The 21,612-nt window shown below is 48.4% G+C and overlaps 1 protein-coding gene across 2 annotated transcripts in view; it reads right to left on the bottom strand.

Annotated features, from left to right (window-relative positions):
• v (Tryptophan 2,3-dioxygenase vermilion) overlaps positions 1–21,612 on the bottom strand; it is a 145,320-nt gene that overhangs the window by 107,779 nt on the left and 15,929 nt on the right. Inside the window, exon 2 of one of the 2 annotated variants that reach the window (XM_075882002.1) lies at positions 3,911–4,968. The exons of the other annotated variant lie outside the window; for it this stretch is intronic. Within the exon in view, the coding sequence (XP_075738117.1) occupies positions 4,047–4,968 (922 nt within the window). The 3' untranslated portion in view covers positions 3,911–4,046. Of the gene's footprint in view, positions 1–3,910; positions 4,969–21,612 lie in introns of those variants that run through there. 2 annotated transcript variants of the gene reach the window in all.

Here is a 21,612-nt window from a genome sequence, read left to right as displayed (position 1 = left end):
AATTGCTGAGATGAAGCAAAAAAAAAAAAAAAAAACTAACCAAGCTGGCGCGCAATGCCTTGCTTTCACACTTGAAACAAGCGAATTTTATAGCACAGCTCTGTGCAGTATACTTGAACACCGAGAAGTGACTCAGTATTCCGTGTTAAGTAACTAGAATTTACTAGTCTTTCTGTAAGGCGCTGGATTAGACGACAGTTTTTCTTACTTTGTGAGACTACCAAACAGTTGTGCACGCGCGATCAAACGGTCACTCGTGACAGCTCATCTTGACCAGCGGTTGGTTTCTAACGTTGTCTAACGAAAAAAAAATGACAACTTCCCGGCGCTCGAAAAACGGTGGCGCTACCTGCCGTTTACGAGGCGAAGCGCACTTCAGAAAAAATACGCGCGTGCGAGCTGCGCAGCTCGGTTAGCTGCTGCAATATTTTCCAAATCTCCAGCCACAGGATAACGCGCATTTTGATCTATCATGGCGTGCACACGAAACTCGCATGCAGCCCCTTTCACTTCCTCGAGAACGCATCGTAATACTTTGATGGCTAATTGATCGAAAAAAAAAATGCGTTTTGATATCAGATTAAACCACAAAGGTGAGCACACGTGGTGAGAGGGGGCGACTGTATCTCTTCCCTCTCATAACGTGAAAAGAGATGGGGGTGGGAGGCTCATCGCTTTCCCCATATCTTTGCCACTGGAAAGACTTGAACCGATGGGGGGGGGGGGAGGCTCTTCACTTTCCCCATATCTTTGCCACTGGAAAGACTTGAACTGATGAGGGGGGGGGGGGGAGGCTCATCATTTGCCCCATATCTTTGCCACTGGAAATACTTGGACCGATGGGGGTAGAGGGGAGGCTCATCGTTTTCCCCATATCTTTGCCACTGGGAAGACTTGGCCGATGGGGGTAGAGGGGAGGCTCATCGTTTTTCCCATATCTTTGCCACTGGGAAGACTTGGACCGATGGGGGTAGAGGGGAGGCTCATCGTTTTCCCCATATCTTTGCCACTGGAAAGACTTGGACTGATGGGGGAGGGGGGAAGGCTCATCGTTTGCCCCATATCTTTGCCACTGGAAAGACTTGGACTGATGGGGGTAGAGGGGAGGCTCATCATTTTCCCCATATCTTTGCCACTGGAAAGACTTGGACCGATGGGGGAGGGGTGGCTCATCGTTTTCCCCATATCTTTGCCACTGGAAAGACTTGGACCGATGGCAGACGATTGTGACAAGCACGTCATCGCTACGCTGCAATCATTTCTTCATCTACTGTGAAGCATGTTGTCTTTCAGTCTCAACCAACGGATGTTGGTGTTGCTATGAAGATTTGTCCCTTCCCTCCCGTTTCCCCGAAAGAGAGCTTTGCACACGCCTATGTTGAACCTTACGCCACAAAATGAAAAACACAGTCTGTACACTTGGTGTCATTGCTGAGTATAAAGCTTCTGGAGCATGTCCATTTAACGAAAGAATAAGAGCACATAATTCACCAGCCAACAAATAAATAATAAACAGCATAAAAAAAGGCGGCGCAAACTTGGATGAATTGCGAAAGGTGGCCGCCCAAAAAACAATCCCAAGCCCGATGTGCAGGATCAATATGTACAGCTTGACCAGTTCTTGCGAGACAACCGAAACTGGAGCATACGGAAAGGAATACGAATTGTGACATGTATGTTAGCGTAAGTTATCGACGCAACGAGGAGAAGCTTGCAATCTACACGCGAACGCGTTATACGATAGGCACAGCGATTGCTTCTGGAGCCAATGGGCTAAAAGCGTCAGCAAACTCGTAGATATCGTAAGAACTCTTTTCTTCTGCAGAGACCAACAGACAGGTTGGGAAGAATCTGTACCAACACCTGTCTTCATTAGGATTTCCGCCTCGATATTCAAGCACAATCTTCTCTGAAGCATCAGTTGTCAAGAAATCCACTTACTCGCCGCCGGTTCCTCCGCAGTCCCAAAGATGTGTGTTGAAGCTCTTGCCAGCGTCGCAACTATAGCTACTGGAACGCGGTGTCGCATAAACGCACTGGCGAACGACCATAGAAACTTTTTTATCTAGGCTAAATGATTCGCCTCAGACGATGGACGACTCTAGTCTGAGAAAAAAATGGTTGGTGCAAAGTTTATGACAGAGAAGAAATTTTCATTAAAAATCTTTCCGCGGTATTCCCCAATTACCGCGTCGACTCTGTCCGGCAAGATCTAGCGAAATCTGTATACACTATATTCCACGGCAATCTCGCGGTAAGACCTTCGTGCACGTTCCGCACATACGATTTGAAAACTGGCACTACTGGAAGAGCGAATGCATCGGAGAGGAGAATCACTGAAAAACTCACTAAATGTCGCCACTATACAAGCGTCCTCGTTTTCGAGGAATACGATCATAATGATTTCGGTAATGTCTGTGCGCTAACGTTTTAAAGTGACGTTAGATCGTGAGCTGGCGACCGGTGAATGTGCGAATATATCTGATTTTCTCCAAAGATTCGAACATTGCAGATGGTAACGAAACGACTGTAGGGGGACGGTTTAAACCACGATTTGTCTACTTCAACTAGAAAAATGTTTAGTATCCAAAAGCGAGAAAGGCCTTATAGTGTCCAATGCCTAGACGTGACTGAAAGCGTATTGATTGTATATATTACGTCAGAGTAAAAAAAAATAAACAGTTGATGAAAGATTATTGGTTAAATTTCTCTCGATAATGCTACCAACGCACGCGATATAGTACGGCACTTGGGAATAAAGACTAAGGAAGTATTTTTTTTTTATCAAGAGTAGGAAAGTGAAAGTGTCGCGTTTAAGGAAGTATTTTTTTTATCAAGAGTAGGAAAGTGAAAGTGTCGCGTCGAAATAACATCAGCAGTGGTGATTTGAATGCATTGTTAGCAAAGGGACAGCTTCCACACACAGTGCTGACATCTCTCTGCGCAGACAATGAGTTGTCCAGCTGACAAACACGCATTCTGCCAACAGTTACAGCGCGAGAACAGAATGACGACAAACAGACAAGAGGGACACGAACGCTTGTCTCGTTGTCGTCGTTCTGTTCACGCGCTATAAGTATCGTCATGTCATACCAACTAGCCCAAACTGTCACACTTCTATGTTACGCATTCTGCCTTGAGTAAAACGGAAAGAAAACAGCTCTGTGAAAGAAACGTTGCTTTGTGAAATAAACAAAAATGTGGCATTCGGATTGTCAACTACTACGAGTAAGTTAGACAGCTAGAGGCGTGTAAGCACACTGGAAGTAAGCGACTCGTGACGTCATGATAATATAATAATTACGTGGGAAACAACCGTAACTGAACATACACAGACCGTGAAGGCGATGAGTCTGCGGTACAGGACGATGCAACAATTCATCAACGATGATGGCGTCACAAAACGTAAGCCAGCCACAACTATGAGTACGAATGACAGGCCAATACACTCGTCAGAGAAGCAGCAACGCCACCTAGAACTGGTGGTGATGGCAGCGCACAAGGGCACTGCGATCGGTGCTACTTGCGGTCGCATGATGCAATTGACGAAAACAGTAGAGCGTGTAACCGTTATGCCACCCAAGTAATCAATGTAGACATGTCTTGCAAGGCACCTTTGCAGCGGTTGCGGTCGAGCTGTGGCTTGAGTCAACCACCACACACACACACAGCCCGAAGCACCCCCTTCCCGTATACAAAGCCATCCTTCCCGTGGCGAAAGGTGCGGTCGGCAAGTACGGTCTTTTTCTGTGCTCACTTTGGGGGATAACAGCACTTGAGAGTTGCACGGTTATAGCACACCCGGCCATTGTAGCCGTTTCGTCGTTCGTCGATGCACATGGCGATGCATGGCGACTGCAAGCATTGCAATAGCTTCTGTCAGTCAAAGGACTCGGACACATCCAGACAGTACCAGGCCCTATCCTTAACGCTACAATATTGCATGGGCGCGTCCTTGTGACCTTAAGTCAAACGAATTGTCGAGGCAAGTTCGAGTTTTGCACACACACGTCCGCCAGTTTTCTAGCATCACGTTCCGAACAGAGCTAGAGCAATGCCCGAATCATGTAGCACACTTGTCCGATGCCTTCCAGGCGAAAATCCTGGCCCGCCCTCTGGAAGCCCATCTTCTCGTAAACGGGCTCGGCCGAGCAGCGGGCCACGCACCACACGCAGGAGGCCCGCTTGTCGATGGCATGCTGGATGCAAGTCGAGATGAGCCGGGAACCAACTCCGCGGCCCCTGAGCGGGAGGTCGACGGCAAGACCCCGGATGCGCCAAGAGTTCGCTTGTGACGCCAGCAGGATGGCGTCCTCTACGCTTGGGAGCGGAGGGCACACGGGGCGTTCCACGTACTCCCCCGACTCCAAAGAAGTCTCTGTTCCGACTTTCGAACCAATCGGCCCGGCACTCGGCACGTCTCCTTGACGGCATGCTCCGTTCATGTCTTGCGCACCCTCCGCGTCACGCATGGCTGTCCGTTCTTTTGTCGCGGAAACAGTCGTAACCCGCACCGTCCTTTCTTGCTGTTCGGACAGCGCATTCACGGATAACTTCGAAATTTGGTCGCATATCAGCTCGTTCGATTCGCTTTCCGGTTTCTGGCCGCCTAACTTTCCGGCAGGCTCGACGTCCAAGTAGGCTGCGGTAATCGACAGGCCATCGGCCGGTTCTTCAACGGCAACGTCGGCGGGTGGCGGCGCACAGTTTTGCTTTTGCGGCTTCACGGGCATCGGCTGTGGAAATACGAGTGACTCATTGAAAGCAGACACAACACCGACCAGTCGGCCGTCGACGTAGGCTCCGAAGTGCGAAGTGGTCGGCAGGTCGTCGCCGCGGTAGTCGACGCGCACCAGGTCTGGTCGGAGCACAATCTGCCGGAGTGCGAGCGTGTCGGAAGCGACGATGTCTCGGATCTGGCATTGCAGCGGCGCCTCCACCATTGGTCCACGCCGCTGGGAGCCCGTCCTGCACCGAAAGGAGACCCCATGCACATTTAGCGAATTCGGAATGATAAATTGATACACTTTCTCAAGACAACCAAGTTCTATGCAATCACATTAGTTTGGGCATATTTATTTATTTGATTTGCATACACACATACGCAAGGACACAGAGGAAAGAGGGAGAGAGCAAGCTGGCAACTGCCACCTGGAGGGGCACAACGCTTGCTTACTCTTCCAGGAGGAGGGAAGAGGAAATTGAGATAGGAGGGGAGAAAGCGAAAGAAGAAAGTGAAAAAGATGACGAAGACTGACAAGCACGAAAAAAATACGAAAAAGAGGTCTAAAAACAAATGACCAAGTCAGTTTGGTAAAAAAAAAACAAGAAAAGCCGCCGCATCTTTCCATGGAGGGAACTAGAGTAAATGCGTTGCAGAGTGGTGTGGGTATCGCGTGAATGTTGCGTAATTGGGGATGGTTTGGGAATGCTTAATTTCCATTTCATCTTTATTATTCTTGTTTGTTGAATGAATGAGAAGCGTTGCCTTCAACGAGTCGTCGGACGCTGATGTGAGATCCAGTGTCTACATATACGATGTGGCTAGTGAACGGTTTCCCAATACGTCATTGTAGGGTAGCAAACCAGGCTCGACCTCGCTAACTTCCACAGCTCCTTCAGAGCGCAGCTCGTAAGCACCATTTCCTGTGGTGGGCGGCGTCGCCGTTGTTGGCTGGCTTCGGCGTAACCGCTAGAGCGATGAAAGAGAGCGAACGCGGGTCTGTGGATATCACGAACCACTAGCCTCGAACCTCGCTTTCTTCCTCTGTCACGCGCGCTGGGCCCTCGGTCGGAGCTCGTGCAGATGCAGGGCTGGCACGTGCAATGCAGTTGGCTTCACTTGTCTGGATCGTCGGCATTTCTCTTGATTCGCGACGCCTTCATTCATATAGTGGTGTGCGTAGCACTCGAGCACTGGCAGCTTCTGTGGCAATGTGTCGCTATGTTACTTTCCTACAACTGTGGATAGTCAAAACTTGAAACAAAGTTGGCGCTGCCCCAACACGAAGCTGCGCTCAGAATCCGCATTAAGCAGTATCGTAAATGTCGGCGAACTTTAGATGTGTAGCGTTTTATGGTCGAGCTCAATCCAGTGTGCGGCGTGACCACCCTTATTGCGCACGCGCGTCCCCCGCCTCTCTCTCCTCTCCTACGCTCCCCCCATCTCTTGCATTGCAACGCCGACGCAGGCAGTATCTGCTAGTCTACGCTCGCTCCCCACATCTCTCCTGTAGGCATCCCTCCCCGCGGCGTTTACACTCCCATTGCCCATGCGCGCCCCCTCCCCCTCCTCTCCAAGGCTTTTCCGTCTCTGGCCTCGCAACGCAGACACAGGCAGTGTCTTCGAGTTTCTTGATAAAAAAACTATACCATCAGCTCAAGTTAAGATGGCACAACAGGCAAAAACAACGAATAGGCAATCTCAGACCGCAAGGCACGCTGGGAGGAGGCTCTGCTTAGCTCCTGAACAACTGTGGGCCGTCCAGCGAGCCGAGGAAGCCGCCCAAGCCCAATGGCTCGTGGCCGATGCCTACGCTGGGGCCCACCTCAGATCAACTTCGCTGCACTTAATTAATAAAGTTGTTCTTCTTCTTTCCGCCAAAGCGAACCTTGTGTAGATGTGCAGCAGCGGGCACTCACGCTTACACGGGCAGCGGCGCTGGCACTCATCGCGGTGTTGTGCAGGGGAGAAACCTGGGCAGGCGCACAACCCGCAGTGATGGACCAGCGTTTCCTATTGGAACATGCCAATCGCTACTAATAGACGTCAGACTCTCCCCAGGCGGTGCTCCGAAAAAACGCCGCCGCCACCAGCGCCTTCATCGCCGCGCTGGCCATAACTGGGTAGTGGAAGAAAAAAAAAACCGTCCGTAAGGGAACGTTCATAGGCCCTCCTCTTTCCCTGGCGTTGAGGCGCGGTTTCCGGAAATTCAAGAGCCCGGCAAGGTCAAATGTTGAAAAAAATGGTAAAAAACACACTAACAAATATGATTGTCGGATTCTTGCAAGAAGTCCATCAGCAAGCAGCATGGTTCGCTGCAGGTAAGGCCGCAGTGGCGCACTACTTACGGTGGTCGTATATATTGCGATCGCATTCCAATGGAGGTGAAACGCTGCAGAGGCACAAGTTTTGTGCGATGTGAGCAAACATTAAACAAACCCCAGGTGGTCGGACCTGCCACGAGCTCTGCACCTCTGCGTCTCTGATAGGCTGGGTCGACTTGGGGCGTTAAACCACACAAACCACACCCAAGTTCGAATGAAATGGAGATCCATAGCATAATATTTTTCACGAGTCCTTCCTTTCTTGCAGTGTCTGCCGCAGTGTTTCCATAAATATTGCTTTCTAAAGATTGCCTATTTATGCGAAGGGACAAAGGTAAAGGCTTGAAAAAATTGACTAAAACGACTCATGCGAGTTAGTTACTATATTACAACTATGTTCACAATCGAAGCTATAGAGAAACGCGATCAATACGTGGAGAAATCACTGTGTTGGCAAGTATCAGGGTCTATTCCTGAAGCATTGCACAGGGCGTGAAAAGGCCGCGTAGAAAGCTACGAAGACGGACAATCAACGGCGCGTCGCGACGTGCCATGGCATGTAGGCGCCATTAGTGAAGCGACCGTAGAACATCGAGTTCCCTAAATATACACTAGAGGGAATTCTATCGCTAGTGTCTATGGGAGCTGCAACGCACTGCGCTTCAGCGAGCATGAGACTGATGGGTAGTATACAAAGATTTGCCTAATCTTCGTACTTCTGACCTGCTTCTGGCGCCGTGTGTGTTCGTGTGGCTTGGAGCCGTTTTCTCACGAAACAAAAATCAGCAAATGTTTAGCGGTTGCGCTTCCCCACCTTATTCTTTTAGGCTTACCATTTCGTATCAGGTTACGAAATTGAGAGGAAGTCGTTTTTTTTTCTTTAAAGCGAAACGGAAACGAGCAATAAACGAAGCCGCAAGTGCAATTTGCTGCCCGCAAGTACGAAGACTAGGTAATTCTGTGTACTACCCATCATTCAGATTGGCGCTGAACGATCGCAGCGCCAGAGTTCCCTCTAAGTAATTTTAGGAAACTCTATGCCGTGGAACAACGCAAATCGATCAAACAGTCGTTGGAATTAGCGTCTACAGGTAAAAACATGCGCCATCGGCCATTCAAGGACACCCAAATTGGTCTATCCTGCGGAAACACGTTTTTTTATATATAGGAGAAGGGTGCTTACGTCACTCCCGAACATCTATGGTTGCCTGGAAAGCGATTGAGTACGCTTACGAACATGTTCGAAATAGAACGCGACAAAACGACGCATCCAATGTAGATTGACGCGCTCGAATGTCGAATGATATATAGGATGATTACTCAAAAGGTACAGATCCCGCACTGCACCTAATTATGCCCTCACAGCGACCTGTGAGCTCAACAATTCTTGCTTTATTCCGCTTCATTTAAACAGAAGCTTCCGTTTTTTTTTTGTTTACTAGTGCTTAAACGATGGAGAAGACAGCAATAGCAACAACCTGCCAACCTAAAGAAAGTTTTACTGCTATTCAGGAACGTATGTATATGAATTTTTTTTTCAAGGGGTGATTAGGTGTAGAAAAGCTAACTTTGGCAACTGATGGTCGATGTGAAGGCATATAAATACCTTAAAAACACCCAAAAAGATAAGGCGTGAAAAAGATTTGGGGGTAGTCAGAAATCCACTCAACCCTCCCTCAGGTTTACGGTCCTGGGATGAGTTGAAGTATACGTGTGCCAAAACAAGAGCGGTCACTTTTTCGTGACAAAAATAATTTGGGGGCTTTGTAATTACGATATGGTTCTGAAAACTATCCTAGTAATGGAGCGCGGCTTTCTTTGACTGACACCTAAATCCAGGTCATAGAGTGAATTTAGGCTCCGTCGAAATGTAGACTCCATGAATCGAGCACGGTTAAGAAGGCTGTGTCGAGTCGGCTCTATATTGGCGATTCACCAGAGCGAGCTGCAGAAAGCAGACGAACCGGTAGAAAAGCGCGCGAACCTTCGGGTCGCGTTCATTTTCCGGTGCAGAGCTCAGGATTCCGCGCCCCGTAGTTTGACCGCGCGGTGTGGGCAAGACATATTGGCCGCGTTCTAGTGCTCGCCGTTAGGGCGGCTAAATATAGCCGGATTAGTGGACAGCGGCCATTCCGGTGGAGTCAGCCAAGGAAACAGCTTCGCAGAGGCAGCAGGAAAGTGAAGATCTCTGCAAGGCACTTTACTGTCAAAACAAGTAGGCGGCTGAGCGGAATGGTCGGAAGGCAAACTGAAAGGTCATTTGCCCGCGAGAAAACGTAGCTGCACTTTTTTATACGCATAACTCGGGGTACGTTATGTTTCTAGTTGGCTTCGTAAAGATCTACGCTACTATCCTCACCCTCGCTACTTTATGTAGCAGTCATTGCCATAGAGCACCATCTCCCACCTCTTTCACCTGTTTCACTGAAACGTTTCTTTCACTCTTTCACCTTTCTATTCACTGCTACTCAACAAGTCAGCGCTGCCATCTTCTCAAATTTACATGCTTCTTTATGTCATCCCCTTTTCTCCCCTCCAGATTTCTATGCCTTTTTAATTACCAACTTCAGGATCTTTCATCATATTTATCTTTTTTTTTCGTAGCATCTCACGTGAATCCCTGTTTCCCATTACTAACCTGTTACTTCCGGCACAATATATCAATTACTTTATTCCACTGCTCTTTTTTCTTGTATTTATAATAAATTCCTTCTCGCGTTGATAGTTCCGCCTTTCAATACTAAAGTCTCCACTGCAGATGGGAAGTGCACTGCAGAAAAGCCCTACTTTTTCAACGCATTCAGTATAATTTAACGCTGACAAGCGTTAATAAGATGCGTGAATTTGCTTGCGAACAAGTTTTCAGTGATCGAGAGAAACTGAATTTCTTCCATTATTAAGTTGCTGCGCCTTTGAATTCCTGACGCATCACCCACTGCTCGTCGGCCCCGAAAGCAATTGAAAGGTTTTTTTTTTTGGTGGTGGGGGGGGGGGGGGGGTTGGGCATGTGTCAATGCCTTTGATTAATATATAGTGCGACCGACTCACACGCGTCAGAGTTTGCATTGATATTTGCCTTCTTTCCAATCCTGCTCCCTCTGTCATCTTTCTATTTCGCTTCCCCTTTTCCAAGCATAGTGTAGCCAGCTGGGCATGCTTTTGATTACCATTCCTGCCCGTTTGTTTTTCTCATTCCGTCATACCTTACAATTTGTACCTATCAAAGTCAACAGTGAAATATTAAAACCTTAGATGCCTCATCAAACGAGAAAATTGATCATCGGTGTCGGAGGCGTCAACATAAATGAGGCGAAAAATCGTCATCACTTGGTGAGGTCACCATATGACGTCATCATGTAGTCACGTTATTACGTCACGCTTCGTCAAAGACGGACCGATCCCAGAGGCAGTGCAAGAGCATGCAAAGCTTTCGCAGAAAGGCGGGGGAAGATCATTGCGTCAAAGTGAGAACAAAAACACGACTTTCGTCTTACAGCACCCTCGGTGGCGAAGGCAGATCAGAAACGCACTGAGATTTCTTTTTCTTTTGTTCTTGGTATATATTATTCTACGTGCGATCCAATAACGAAAACTACTACCACTACCATACTATATTACGAAAGAAACAACGGCGACAACAAGTTGCTGAGCAAGCCTTACTTCCACGCGCTTCATAAACTGGTTAGTACAAAGATTTTCGAAGAACCGGCATATGAGTGTCTTAAAAGCAAGAGGGAAGCGACGTCTATGGACTAGAAAGGAGAGGAGCAAGTGTTAAGAAAGAGATGGCAAGCGTAGAGACATCCTGCGTTCACTCGGCGGAATGTTCCATTGATTAAATTCGGCTTTGCTCTCTCTAATGGCCCCCTAACGGTCACTCATACTGACTTCACCTCTAGGTAATGTTTCGTACACTGACATAATAAACCAAAGCGCTACAGTAGGTGAGAATGCATCTTTGCGTGACATAGAGTGAATGAATATAATAATTGTTATATTACCCGCAAAGTAATATAACACAACAGATTAGGGAATACGAAACTAATTGGGCTGCGTTGCGAAGGAATAACATACACACTGATCCCAGCAGTTTCGTAACTCCATAGAAAGCAGTTCTTAAAGTAGGCAATTTAACGAATGGCACTATTTTTCTATTTTTTTTCTTGGTGCTTTATACGCAAACCATATAGCTTTAGACAGCTTTCTGACTCTAACTTCGCAAACGTTAATGAAAAAAATAACATCGTGGAATTCGAAATTCGTGCCAAACAAATTTTGTAAAAAAAACGGGCACAGCAGCAAAAAAAAATCAGCTCTTATCAAATCAAGGATGAGAGGTCGGTTATTTCCGAAATACCTCACGGTTTGAAAATGGTCGGAAGCGTAGGTTATTTTCCGTTAGACCAACGTTTATAGATACTTTGGTGCGTTAGACATATGGGTGCCGCCACCTTGGGTTGTCGGTGCTTTCTTGTTTTTGTAAATCGCGACGGGATTTCGTATGCACAAACCAGAACGTTTTCATGCGTATGCGCCCAGCAGCCGTAGAACGGTTCGTTTAGTTGCTAAACGTATGTATACAAAACACAACAGTTAACAGCGCAAAATCGCGGCACTCAAGTCGATCCGTAAAATAGTCTATAGTGGAACCATTCGCTGAAGGAGGGGGAAGCAACTTTTATTATTGAAAGTCTAGACGTTTCTTTCCAGTCGTTCTTCTCGTTAAAACGTATAGCGTGGTTTAACGAAATTTTCCTTGGCGGCAGAGTTACCATGCAGTCATATAACGACGGCGCACGCACTCACGCGCGTTGTGATGCATGCTGGTTATCATCTGGAAGTGAGCGATGCAAAAAACTAAACGAGGACACCCAAGATATTGAAGCGCACAAACGCCAGACAGCGACCCTATAAATTGAAAAAAAAAAGAAAGAAGAAGAACACGAAGACCTTTGGCAATTGCAGTCGTTGGGATTCGAGCAGCTAACTAAAGAAGTTTTCGCTTGCATGCGATACTTCTCGCTGGTTCTGCAAAAAAGCCAATCCCTTTCCTGGTGTTTGCGCAAAACCGTGCGTCGGAGCCTATACGAAGTCTCCTGTAGCTCCTGAGGACCTTTGACCTTATCGAGCTTTACTTCGTACTTCCAATTTGGCGTTTACTCGTGTAATTTCTAGGGACAAGTATTCCGAGATGTGCAACTCGTACCTTGAAATAATCAACTCCATTCTAAGTACGACTTCCAAAACCCTTTCTTGGGGATTCTGACGGCAAAATTTAAGTCGGCTCTAAGACACGGGTTCGATTCGTCGTTAGGGCGGCTGCATTTTCGATAGAACGAAATGCAACGCACATTCGTACGCTTACATTCGGGCGCACGCTAAGGAACCCCATGTGGGTAAAATTAATCCGGACCCGACCCCCACCATCGTAATGGCATGTCTATATCATATCGCGGTTTTGGTACACAAATTTCATGCAATCATTATTATTATGTGAGCAACTTTTAAGTCAGCGCAACGAACATGGCGTCCAGTCATAGCTTCTTGCTTACGGCAAAAAAAAAAAAAGCGAAGTGACTAGTTAGTTCACGTGTTGCGCAAGGAGTACTGACTAGAGTGTCAGCACCCTTCCGGGTGATTGCGTAACCTGCTCAGTAACTAATACGGCATGCTACTAGGGGCGGTGAACGCTTTCTTTCGCGGGTTGCGCGTTACAAAATATCACGACGCATTCGATTACGATAGAGGGTCAGATCAACGCTGTTTCTGAAACTCCACAATGACTTGGCTGAGGAACAACCGGATTCTTCCTACGGACTTTTATTCCGCTCAAATTAATATCTCAAAGCAAAAACGTACTTCATATTACTATGGATGATGAGGGAACCACAGGTGCACTAACGTTATCCGCAGCCATGGACTATAACCATAAAGCCACCAAAGCGCTGCTCACGTACGCTAAACGTTGTCGATAGGTTAAAAACATTAATCAAAAACTATTAGAAAGCATTTTCTCACTGCCACTTAAAGTCTATGTCAACAAGACGGCTGATTTAAGTATCCTTGAGACGGTCACTGATTTAAAGTTGTTGTCCCATAAATAAACCATCAAAACGTAAACTATTCGCAGGGACTAACGGGTACGCTATTACCTCCTCCCCCCCACCCCGAACTTCTTAAATGTCGGCTAAATTACCGAACATTGGGATGCACAGCATTGATTTGCTTTGTCGACATCTATCGGCCAGCCCGATGCTGAGAGTTCGTCGTCACGTGAGCGTATCCAGGAATCAATGCTTGCAACGGTCACTGGAGGGAGCCGGTTGCTCCAAGTTTTCCCTGCGAACAACCGGCGCACACGCTCTCGGACTGCGCGAACTAGACCACGCGACCAAAGTGGCATCTACCGAAGCGCAATCCCGCTTTGGCTACGGGTGGGAAAAAAAGGCGAGATCGAGTTTAGCTCCCTAATTCGATTTGACGATCCCCGCGCTCAATCAAATCAACCACGCAGAGAGTCGCAGACGTTTTGACCATTCTGCGCGTTGCCGTACAATTCACCATGTGCCGCTTACACAGCGCGTGCCGGCTGTAAGTGAGCTCCCGATCGAAGGAAAAAAGGATGAGGGATGCCGCATACTGATTGCCCCCATTCATTCTCACCTGTCGATCACAGACGACGGTGCCCTGGATGTTGCTGTACGCTCGGGCAGCCTCAAGGCGCACCGACAGCGTAGCACTCCGACACTCCCTTCAGCACCTCACTCACTCAGCGGCCTTTAACAGACAGAAAGAGGGGGAAAAAAACTTCCCGCCGATCCGGCGTGCACTCTTTCCCACACGGCAGCCTCAGCGTCGTAGTGGTGTCCTGGGCGCAGCGCGGGTCTGTAGTGCGAGCCCGAGGAGGCGGCGGCAGCACCGGCTATCCGTAGCGTGGCTAGCGGCGCGCTTTTCCGCCGGCCTAACGAGCCTGGGAGAGCAGCGCCGCGAGCGCCCGCCGCCGCGCAGCCAGCTGACGTCGCTAGTATGAGCGCGCCTCCCCATATCGGGACTACAGTATCGGAACGTAGGGAAGGTGGGCGAGAGATGTTACGGAGCGGAAGGGAAGAAAGGGCCGCGAGTTGTGCGGTCGAAGGGAGGCCAAGGGAAGGAGACGTCAACTGCGGAAGGGAAGCCACAGGGCGAGAACGAGGAAAGGCAACTGGAAAGAGAAGACGCAGCGCTCCGCTGACTGGCCGCTTGGAACTGGAGCGCCTCCCTGCGGACGCGGCGGCGCTGGCGCACGTGGGGCTCGCGCAGCCCGCTCCTCGTGTCGGTGTATATTCCTTTCCCTCCTATTCGAGAAGCGCGCTCGCAAAAAAAAAAGTTCTTTAGCGTTGCGTCGTTGCGATCCCCGCTTTACCGTTGCCCCCGACGACGGTTCATTTGCGCGCCTCCACGACGAAGACGCTGTTTGTTAGGCCGCAGCAGCGCATACTTTTCACTTCTCTCCCGCGGCGCACCATCCACTTTCATTTTGACCACTGCCGCGAAGGTATCCCCCCGTCTCGCCACCGATCTCTCGTCGTGCTGCCGTACCTCTTCCCTCCATCCGTATCCTCATCACTCACTTTCCCTGAAAGGGAACACAGTTCACTGCGCAGGTTGGGCCACCGCTGATAAGTTGCGGGGCCAAATTGCATCAGACAGCGCCCTCCCCCACCTTCCCGTGGCGACCATTCTACCTTCACCTTATTCCTTTTGATTCGCAGAGCGGCATCCTGCAAGAATAATGAGCGCTATTTTCGTGGCCATCATCTATTGCATAGGAACGGCAAAGGTCAGATGCACTATAAATGCGCACCTGCCGTAAGGTGCCGTCATAAATCTTGCCCGTGCTCAAGCACAGGGTCAGGTAGACGTACCTCCTACAAAATTTACAATACCGATGACGATACGGACGTAAGAAGTCGAAGTTTAATTCGAAAACCGTATGAGAGAAGCAGTGAGGGGCAGTAGAGGTAAAGACGGCAAGAAGATAAACCTTGGAGGGAAAATGCGACGCGGGGACCCAAAGTGAAAAAAAAAAGGAAATGTGACAGCACTCACACGACAGGGAGCGTAGTAGTTATTCGGCACGAAACGAGGTTTAAACACTAGGAAGCATTTCAAGCGCAGTTACTGCGAAATAACAAACAAAAACAGCGCGGTGGCATGACTGTTGGCTAGCCGACGTGGCTATGGCTAACAAGATGAGAAAATACAATTAAATAAAAAAAATTGAGTTAGGCAAACCTTACCCCTACCACGCGTACAGTATATTGCCACACGGACCCCTTTTTGTATCTTCTGGCCGGCCTATATTACACGCGAAATCGACGCTCAGCTCAGGCCGCGCCAGTACTCCGGGGACCTTTTGCGATTGTTTAATACTTTTTCTTATGGGATTGCGCTCGCAACCGGATTAGTAAAGCTTATTCTAGATCTAACACTGACGCCAATGACAATGCTGGAACCTTCGATCCAACGTGGATCGACGGCTGTGCTCGCTGATGTCGGTGTACAGTGAGCATTGCGCACAATTCGAGTTAATTTTATTGCATTCCACCACACGCCATGCATTAATTAACGTAATAACGGCAAGCTACTTGTATACACCATTTACCGCTGGCGCTACGCAAATCTTGGAGGAGCTCGGGCGTGTTTTCCATCACGTAACGCTTCTTTGTTTTCCCAATTTGAAAACTGCGCTTGAGCGGCACGAAAAATATGGCCCCTTCGAGTAGCCACTCACGATGTAGAACCTAAAAAAACATTACAGCATATCTACGGAGTGAATGATGATGAGTGGAGCGAAGCTTCGGAGGGTTTTATAGGTAAACCATGACTCCTTTGTCCGTCCGTCCGTCCGCGTCTGTCTGTCCATCCGTCCGTCCGTCTGTCTGTCCGTCTGTCTGTCTGCTAGCGTCTGTCTGTCTGCTTCGGTCCGTCCGTCTGTCTGTCCGTCAGTCTGTCTGTCCGTCCGTCCATCCACAATTGCTGAGTGAGGTAAGGACTGAACAGCTGCAATGTCGAAAACCACGTTTTGTCCAGCTGCCTCACCGATTGTACACGTTGCAGTGGCAAGCCCCTGTTCAACCACGCGCCTTCACTGGCCGAAAGTTCTAACCAGCTCAAGAGACAAATTATTGAAGCGGCAGACAATAAATATAGAGACGCTCTAATTTGCTATTCAATAGGATTATCGGAAAAGGAAATGGTATTTCTGTCGCGTCAGCCCCCAGTTTGATATTCTAGGTCAATTTCCTAGTGTGTACATTTCCTCCCCCCACCTCTCGTTTCCTACGAGCGGTGTCATATGCGATAACGTGCAATAAACGCCGAGTTGTTAGTCAGCGCTGTGCCCCGCCTTCATAAGTCGCTGTCCGGGTGCATCCTTGTGCTACTTTTTCTGAATTACCATCCAAGGCCGCTAAGATTCACGGAGACGCTTTTCAAATCAGAATAAATGAGACGAGCATGTGAAGAGACATCCTCCACTTCAACTGCTCGTATATTCTGCGAAGAAAAAAAAAACCCCACTGTTTTGCCTCAAGGGCGAAGCAACGAATACGATAGCAAGAAATTGGAAGCAGCTGCAAACTTCATGTACGTTACTCAATCACAAAAGACGCACAGGAACAACACACGCACATGTGAGAGAGCAAACTAACAACTGTAACAACTCGACACTTGCAGCGCGCTGTTCAAACACAAGGAAGGATGCGAGAAAAGAAATGGCCACCTCCCCGAAGGGAACCCTGAATAAATGCAAAACGTTGACCCGGTTGAAACGGACATCGACGCGTGCGCTGGAAGAACAGTTTCATGTGAAAATTGGTGTAGCGTTTACTCGAGTGAACGTTTGTTTGAAACGCAAAAACACGCGAGCCAGGTTCCGTTTTCGGCAAGTTTCATCGCAGAAAAACTGTTCGCTCGATGTGCACTTAAACGTTGGGAGCGGTGAAGAGGGGGAAGAGAGAGAGATGACCCGCTGCGAGCGGCGATAGGCTAGAGAGAGAGTGACATCAACGTGCGTGCACTGCGAGGGAAGGCGTGACCTATGTGGCACCGCCCCAACACCTGTGGCCAGGAGAGCACGGTGCGGACGGAGGGACAGCGTAATGCAGGTTAGCCTTCGTATGGTGCTCCAAGTCGCCAGATCAACCAGACCACTCATCAACACCACCTGCGCTCTTTGATGCATCTTTATATACCAAGTGGGCTCCACTGAAGAGAGATAACGCTACTTTATCGTTTATAGTTTGATGTGGCATTCGCTAAATCGTATTCCGTCCGCATTTCAACGGCCGACAATGCTCTCTGCGATGCCTGTAATAGCGAGGAGACGCTACACCACATACTGTGTGACTGTCCGGTCTGCAAAGTGCAGATATAATCACTGGCGTCCATTATAGCACGCCTTGACAATATACACAATGATGAATCAACATTTATTGGGCCCAACATTGTTGGTAGTGCGCGCAGGCACCAGACGGGGCGGTTCCCTAGTTGCGGGGCCCGTATGTATCCAGCAGCTCCTGGCCCCTGTCCATAAGTGCACGCTGGGTCGGTAGGGCGGGGCTTGTGTTTTGTGTTCTTTGTAATAGTGGCTGCGCTTCCTAGCAAGATGTATTCTTGCCAACTGGCCCGATACAATTGTTTATTTGATAACAAGGTCTCCCATCGCTCAAGGGGTTAAGGATTCGGGGTGTCGGGAGGAAGGGACGGTGGGGGGTTCTTAAGTTCTGTGCGCTCTGCCAAGATGTGCGGCAGGGTGCCATTTTCTATTTTACAAAATGGAGAGATATACAATTGTCTGTTGAATTTGTTATAGCATGTCGTGTACAAATGACTTTGCAGCTTGAGGTGACCAAGGAATCGCTGAGCTTTTTGGGGAAGACTGACCTGCATGGTCGAGTGGCTGTGAGTGTGATGCCGCGTTCCACGCCAGATTATTAGACTCTTACTACCTAGGTGCATGTGCGCGTGATGTGTGATGAGCTATGTTTGTCCCTTTCTCCTCTTTCATCTCCTTCTGTCAATCTCCCCATACTTTACCACATGTAGGGTAACAAACCGGTTATTCTGGACTGGTTGACATCCATACATTTCCGTCTCTACCATTCGCTTCTCTCTTGAGGTGAAAACAAGTCGTACTAAACTCACTGTCTAGAGCGTGCGAGCATGGACGACCACGCTCTGTATGTCAAAATACAAGAAGGCGCACATTCCAACTCTGTAGAAAGCCGAAACACTATGAACTATAGATTTCCAGCATTGAGGACCCAAGGAGCTAGGGAACCCAAAAAATTTGCGAGCCGCCAGTGCGCATGCTCAGAGCGATAGAGAGCGCCGAATTCCTTGCTGCCCTGACGATACTTCGGAGGTCCAGTACAACGTACAATATACTCGCTTACTTCGTTGTCTAAAAAAATAACAAGCGAGATCATTTAGGAAGTTCTTCAGAAGCCATTAAAAAGCCACACTCTTAGAAAAAAGGTAGTAGTAGTTGCTAACTTTGGGGTAGTAACGGCTTGTCACATATGTTACAACCCTGGTAGTAAGCGCAGTTAGTAACGGTGAGGGCGGTAACAGTTATCACCTTTGCTGTTACTACGAGCATTTACTAACTATTACTACCCTAGCTGTTACCACCCATGGGTAGTAACTTTTAAAGGTTTCAAGAAAAAAAAAGTATCAACCGATGCTACCTTGTCCACTTATCTTGGCATAGCTTTTCTTCATTGCTAATGTTGGTCAATCAATGTCTCATTACTACGCAGCTTCGGGTAACCTTGCGTTGTGTGCAATGAACGTGAAGAATACATTGACCTAAGAAGTTCACAATCTTTTTAATTTTTCTTTCTTTATTGCCTTTGTACATGCAACATTCACAAACAAATATACATCTTTTGAATTTTTTTTCTTTATTTCCGGTTAAACTTCACAAACGGGTTGCTAAGATAAATATATTACAATTCACAACGAACAATAAAAAAAACTTAAAAATAACTAAGCCCGTCAAGCATTACTATAACACATCACGTCCTAGAATTCCTTCATGGTCAGTAGGGCTTCTACCCTTTCTACCCATAAAGGTACACATTCGTATGTTCTTACTACCTCGAGTAATCTTGAGATGCTTTCTTTAAAATACTCTCTTGCTGGTCTTCTGTCTGGGTCACAGTGAAATCCAGCCATTCTAGAGCGCCATATACTGTGCAAGGCAGTCATCATGATAAAATCGAAAGGTAATCCATCCTCATTCTCTATTGCCAAATACCTGATCCCATGAAAATATACATCTTTTTAACGCTACAGTATGAAGTACACGTAAGGGTAAATATATTTCCTACTTTTCAGATGCATGTCTGGCACAGAGAATCACTTGTATTACTGAATAAATTATAGCAAATGTGAATCTGGAGCACTATATCATACTACCTGACTATACGTGTGTTTGGGGACGTAGCAAAAGACTTTTAATAACCTTACTTTGAAAAATATATATATACATGTCATATCTATTTATTATAAAAGGGCCACCAAAAGGCATTATTTACAATGTCCGAAACAAGGCACCGTACTTATTAACATAGTCTCATTGCATTTAAATGCTTCACACAGCTAGTATATCAGCGGTTAAAAGGTAATAATCGTTTTTGAAGTTGGATGTGCCAAAACAACAATATCATTTCAAAAAAAAAACGCCACAGTGCATTTACTGTGACCATCCTCCCGATTAATTGTGGCCGTCTTGTTATTTTGATCCGACGGTCATGTAAATTTTCTGTAGTTTACTGAGTTTGGTGTGATTGTCTATTACAACACGTGTAGCACTTGCTTATGGTTTGTTAACTTGTACTTCTTCGTTTAGATAATATCAGAATGATGTTTACATATCTCGGTTGCGTAATATAAAAAAAAATTTTTCTTATTCTATGGATATGGTTCAGAGTATTCCCAAGTGACTGCGAAAGTCCTGCGGTCTCTCCCGATACCATTTGAGCAGGTGAGCCCGTGTTTCGGTCACTTTTCGAAGATTGCCCGTACCGCCACGCTGGCACGACAGTCAAGCCAGTAGACAAGGCACGGCAGGCCTGACGAGTCGTCGGAGCAAGCGGTTGCCCCATCCGCTGCACTGGCGCCCGAAATGGAATTCGTGCAAGTCGAAGGGGAGGAGATATCGCCGACAGAGTTCGGAAAAGAGCAGGGATGGTGCGAGATCAAACGAAACACCAAGAAGGCGGGTGGAGACGCCGACCCAGCGAAGAACCAGCAAGCAACGCCAGCGTCTACCAAGAAGGCGGCGTTTATTCAGAAAGCGACGCAGTACGTGCGGAAGATCACCATGACGAGCCGAATGCCCAACCTGCCAACGGATGACTACAAGATCATCGTGCGACCCCGGGATGGCTTCAACGTATCCCACTACCAGAAGGACCGCGTCCACTGCTGCATACGCAACGCTGCAGGGGTGGGGCGTGAGGTAGCCGAGGAGGACAGCGTCTGTCTCAATGAGCGACAAAACGTTATTGTGGTAAGCACGCAGTCAGAAGATCGCGCTAGACAATATGGAGGCATTTGCAAGCTGCGAATTGGCGACCGTGAGTTCGAAGCGAGTGCCTACAGAGCGGCTCCGGAGAACACGTCCAAAGGCCTCATCAGGGGCATATCGCTAGACGAAAAGCCGGCGGACGTCGTGAGAAGTCTGGTTAACCACCGCAACCCGAACGTCCTGCATGCCAAGCGCATGGGAAACACGACCAACGTGATAATCCTTTTCGACGGCTACTACGTGCCTCGTTACGTGAACTACGGCGGGATGGTGATAAGGTGCACTCTTTACAAGAAACATATCGATATGTGCTACGAGTGTGGTCGTCTGGGACACAGGGCCGACGTGTGCCCCAACCCGAACGACAAGAAGTGCCGTGGGTGCGGATGCGGTAACCCGCCCGATGATCATCGGTGCGAGCCGGTGTGCCAACTGTGCGGAAAGGGTCACCTCACCGGAGACCGCAAGTGCAAAGCTAAGTACAAGACGCCCACCTAGTCAAGCGCCGACAGTGGGAACGCAGAATGCGCGAGGAGGCTGAAGCCGCTTACAGCAGTAGCAGCACCGTCAACGACGGGGAGGAGGGCTACGGACGACGCCACGCACCGAGACGACGTCGCGGCAATAGTCGATCGGCCTCGAGGGAGACCCGCGCGCGGAGCCGCACTCGCTCCCGTACTCGTTCTCGAGCCCGCTCTCGCAGCGTCTCCCGACCCCGTTCAGCGAAGCCTCGCAGCACGTCGACGGCCCGAGCCAACCACACAGCGGCAGCCAAAGGCGGAGGAGAGGTTGACCCCCATAAATTGAGGTGGGTGGACGTCGCCTCCGGACGCGCGCCCAGCGCACCGCTAACGCGAACCGAGACTGCCATTGATAGAAACCCAGATGTAGACAGACGCGGCAGCTCTGCTTACAAACGCAACAGCGACCCAGAAAGTCTAGTGCAGAAACGATTGGATCAATTCGAATCATTAATCCAAGAACTA

Source organism: Rhipicephalus microplus, chromosome 2, assembly GCF_043290135.1.
Source record: "Rhipicephalus microplus isolate Deutch F79 chromosome 2, USDA_Rmic, whole genome shotgun sequence".
Taxonomy (NCBI): domain Eukaryota; kingdom Metazoa; phylum Arthropoda; class Arachnida; order Ixodida; family Ixodidae; genus Rhipicephalus; species Rhipicephalus microplus.
The sequence above is the reverse complement of the archived record's forward strand: the minus strand, read 5'-3'. Positions and strand labels throughout refer to the sequence as shown.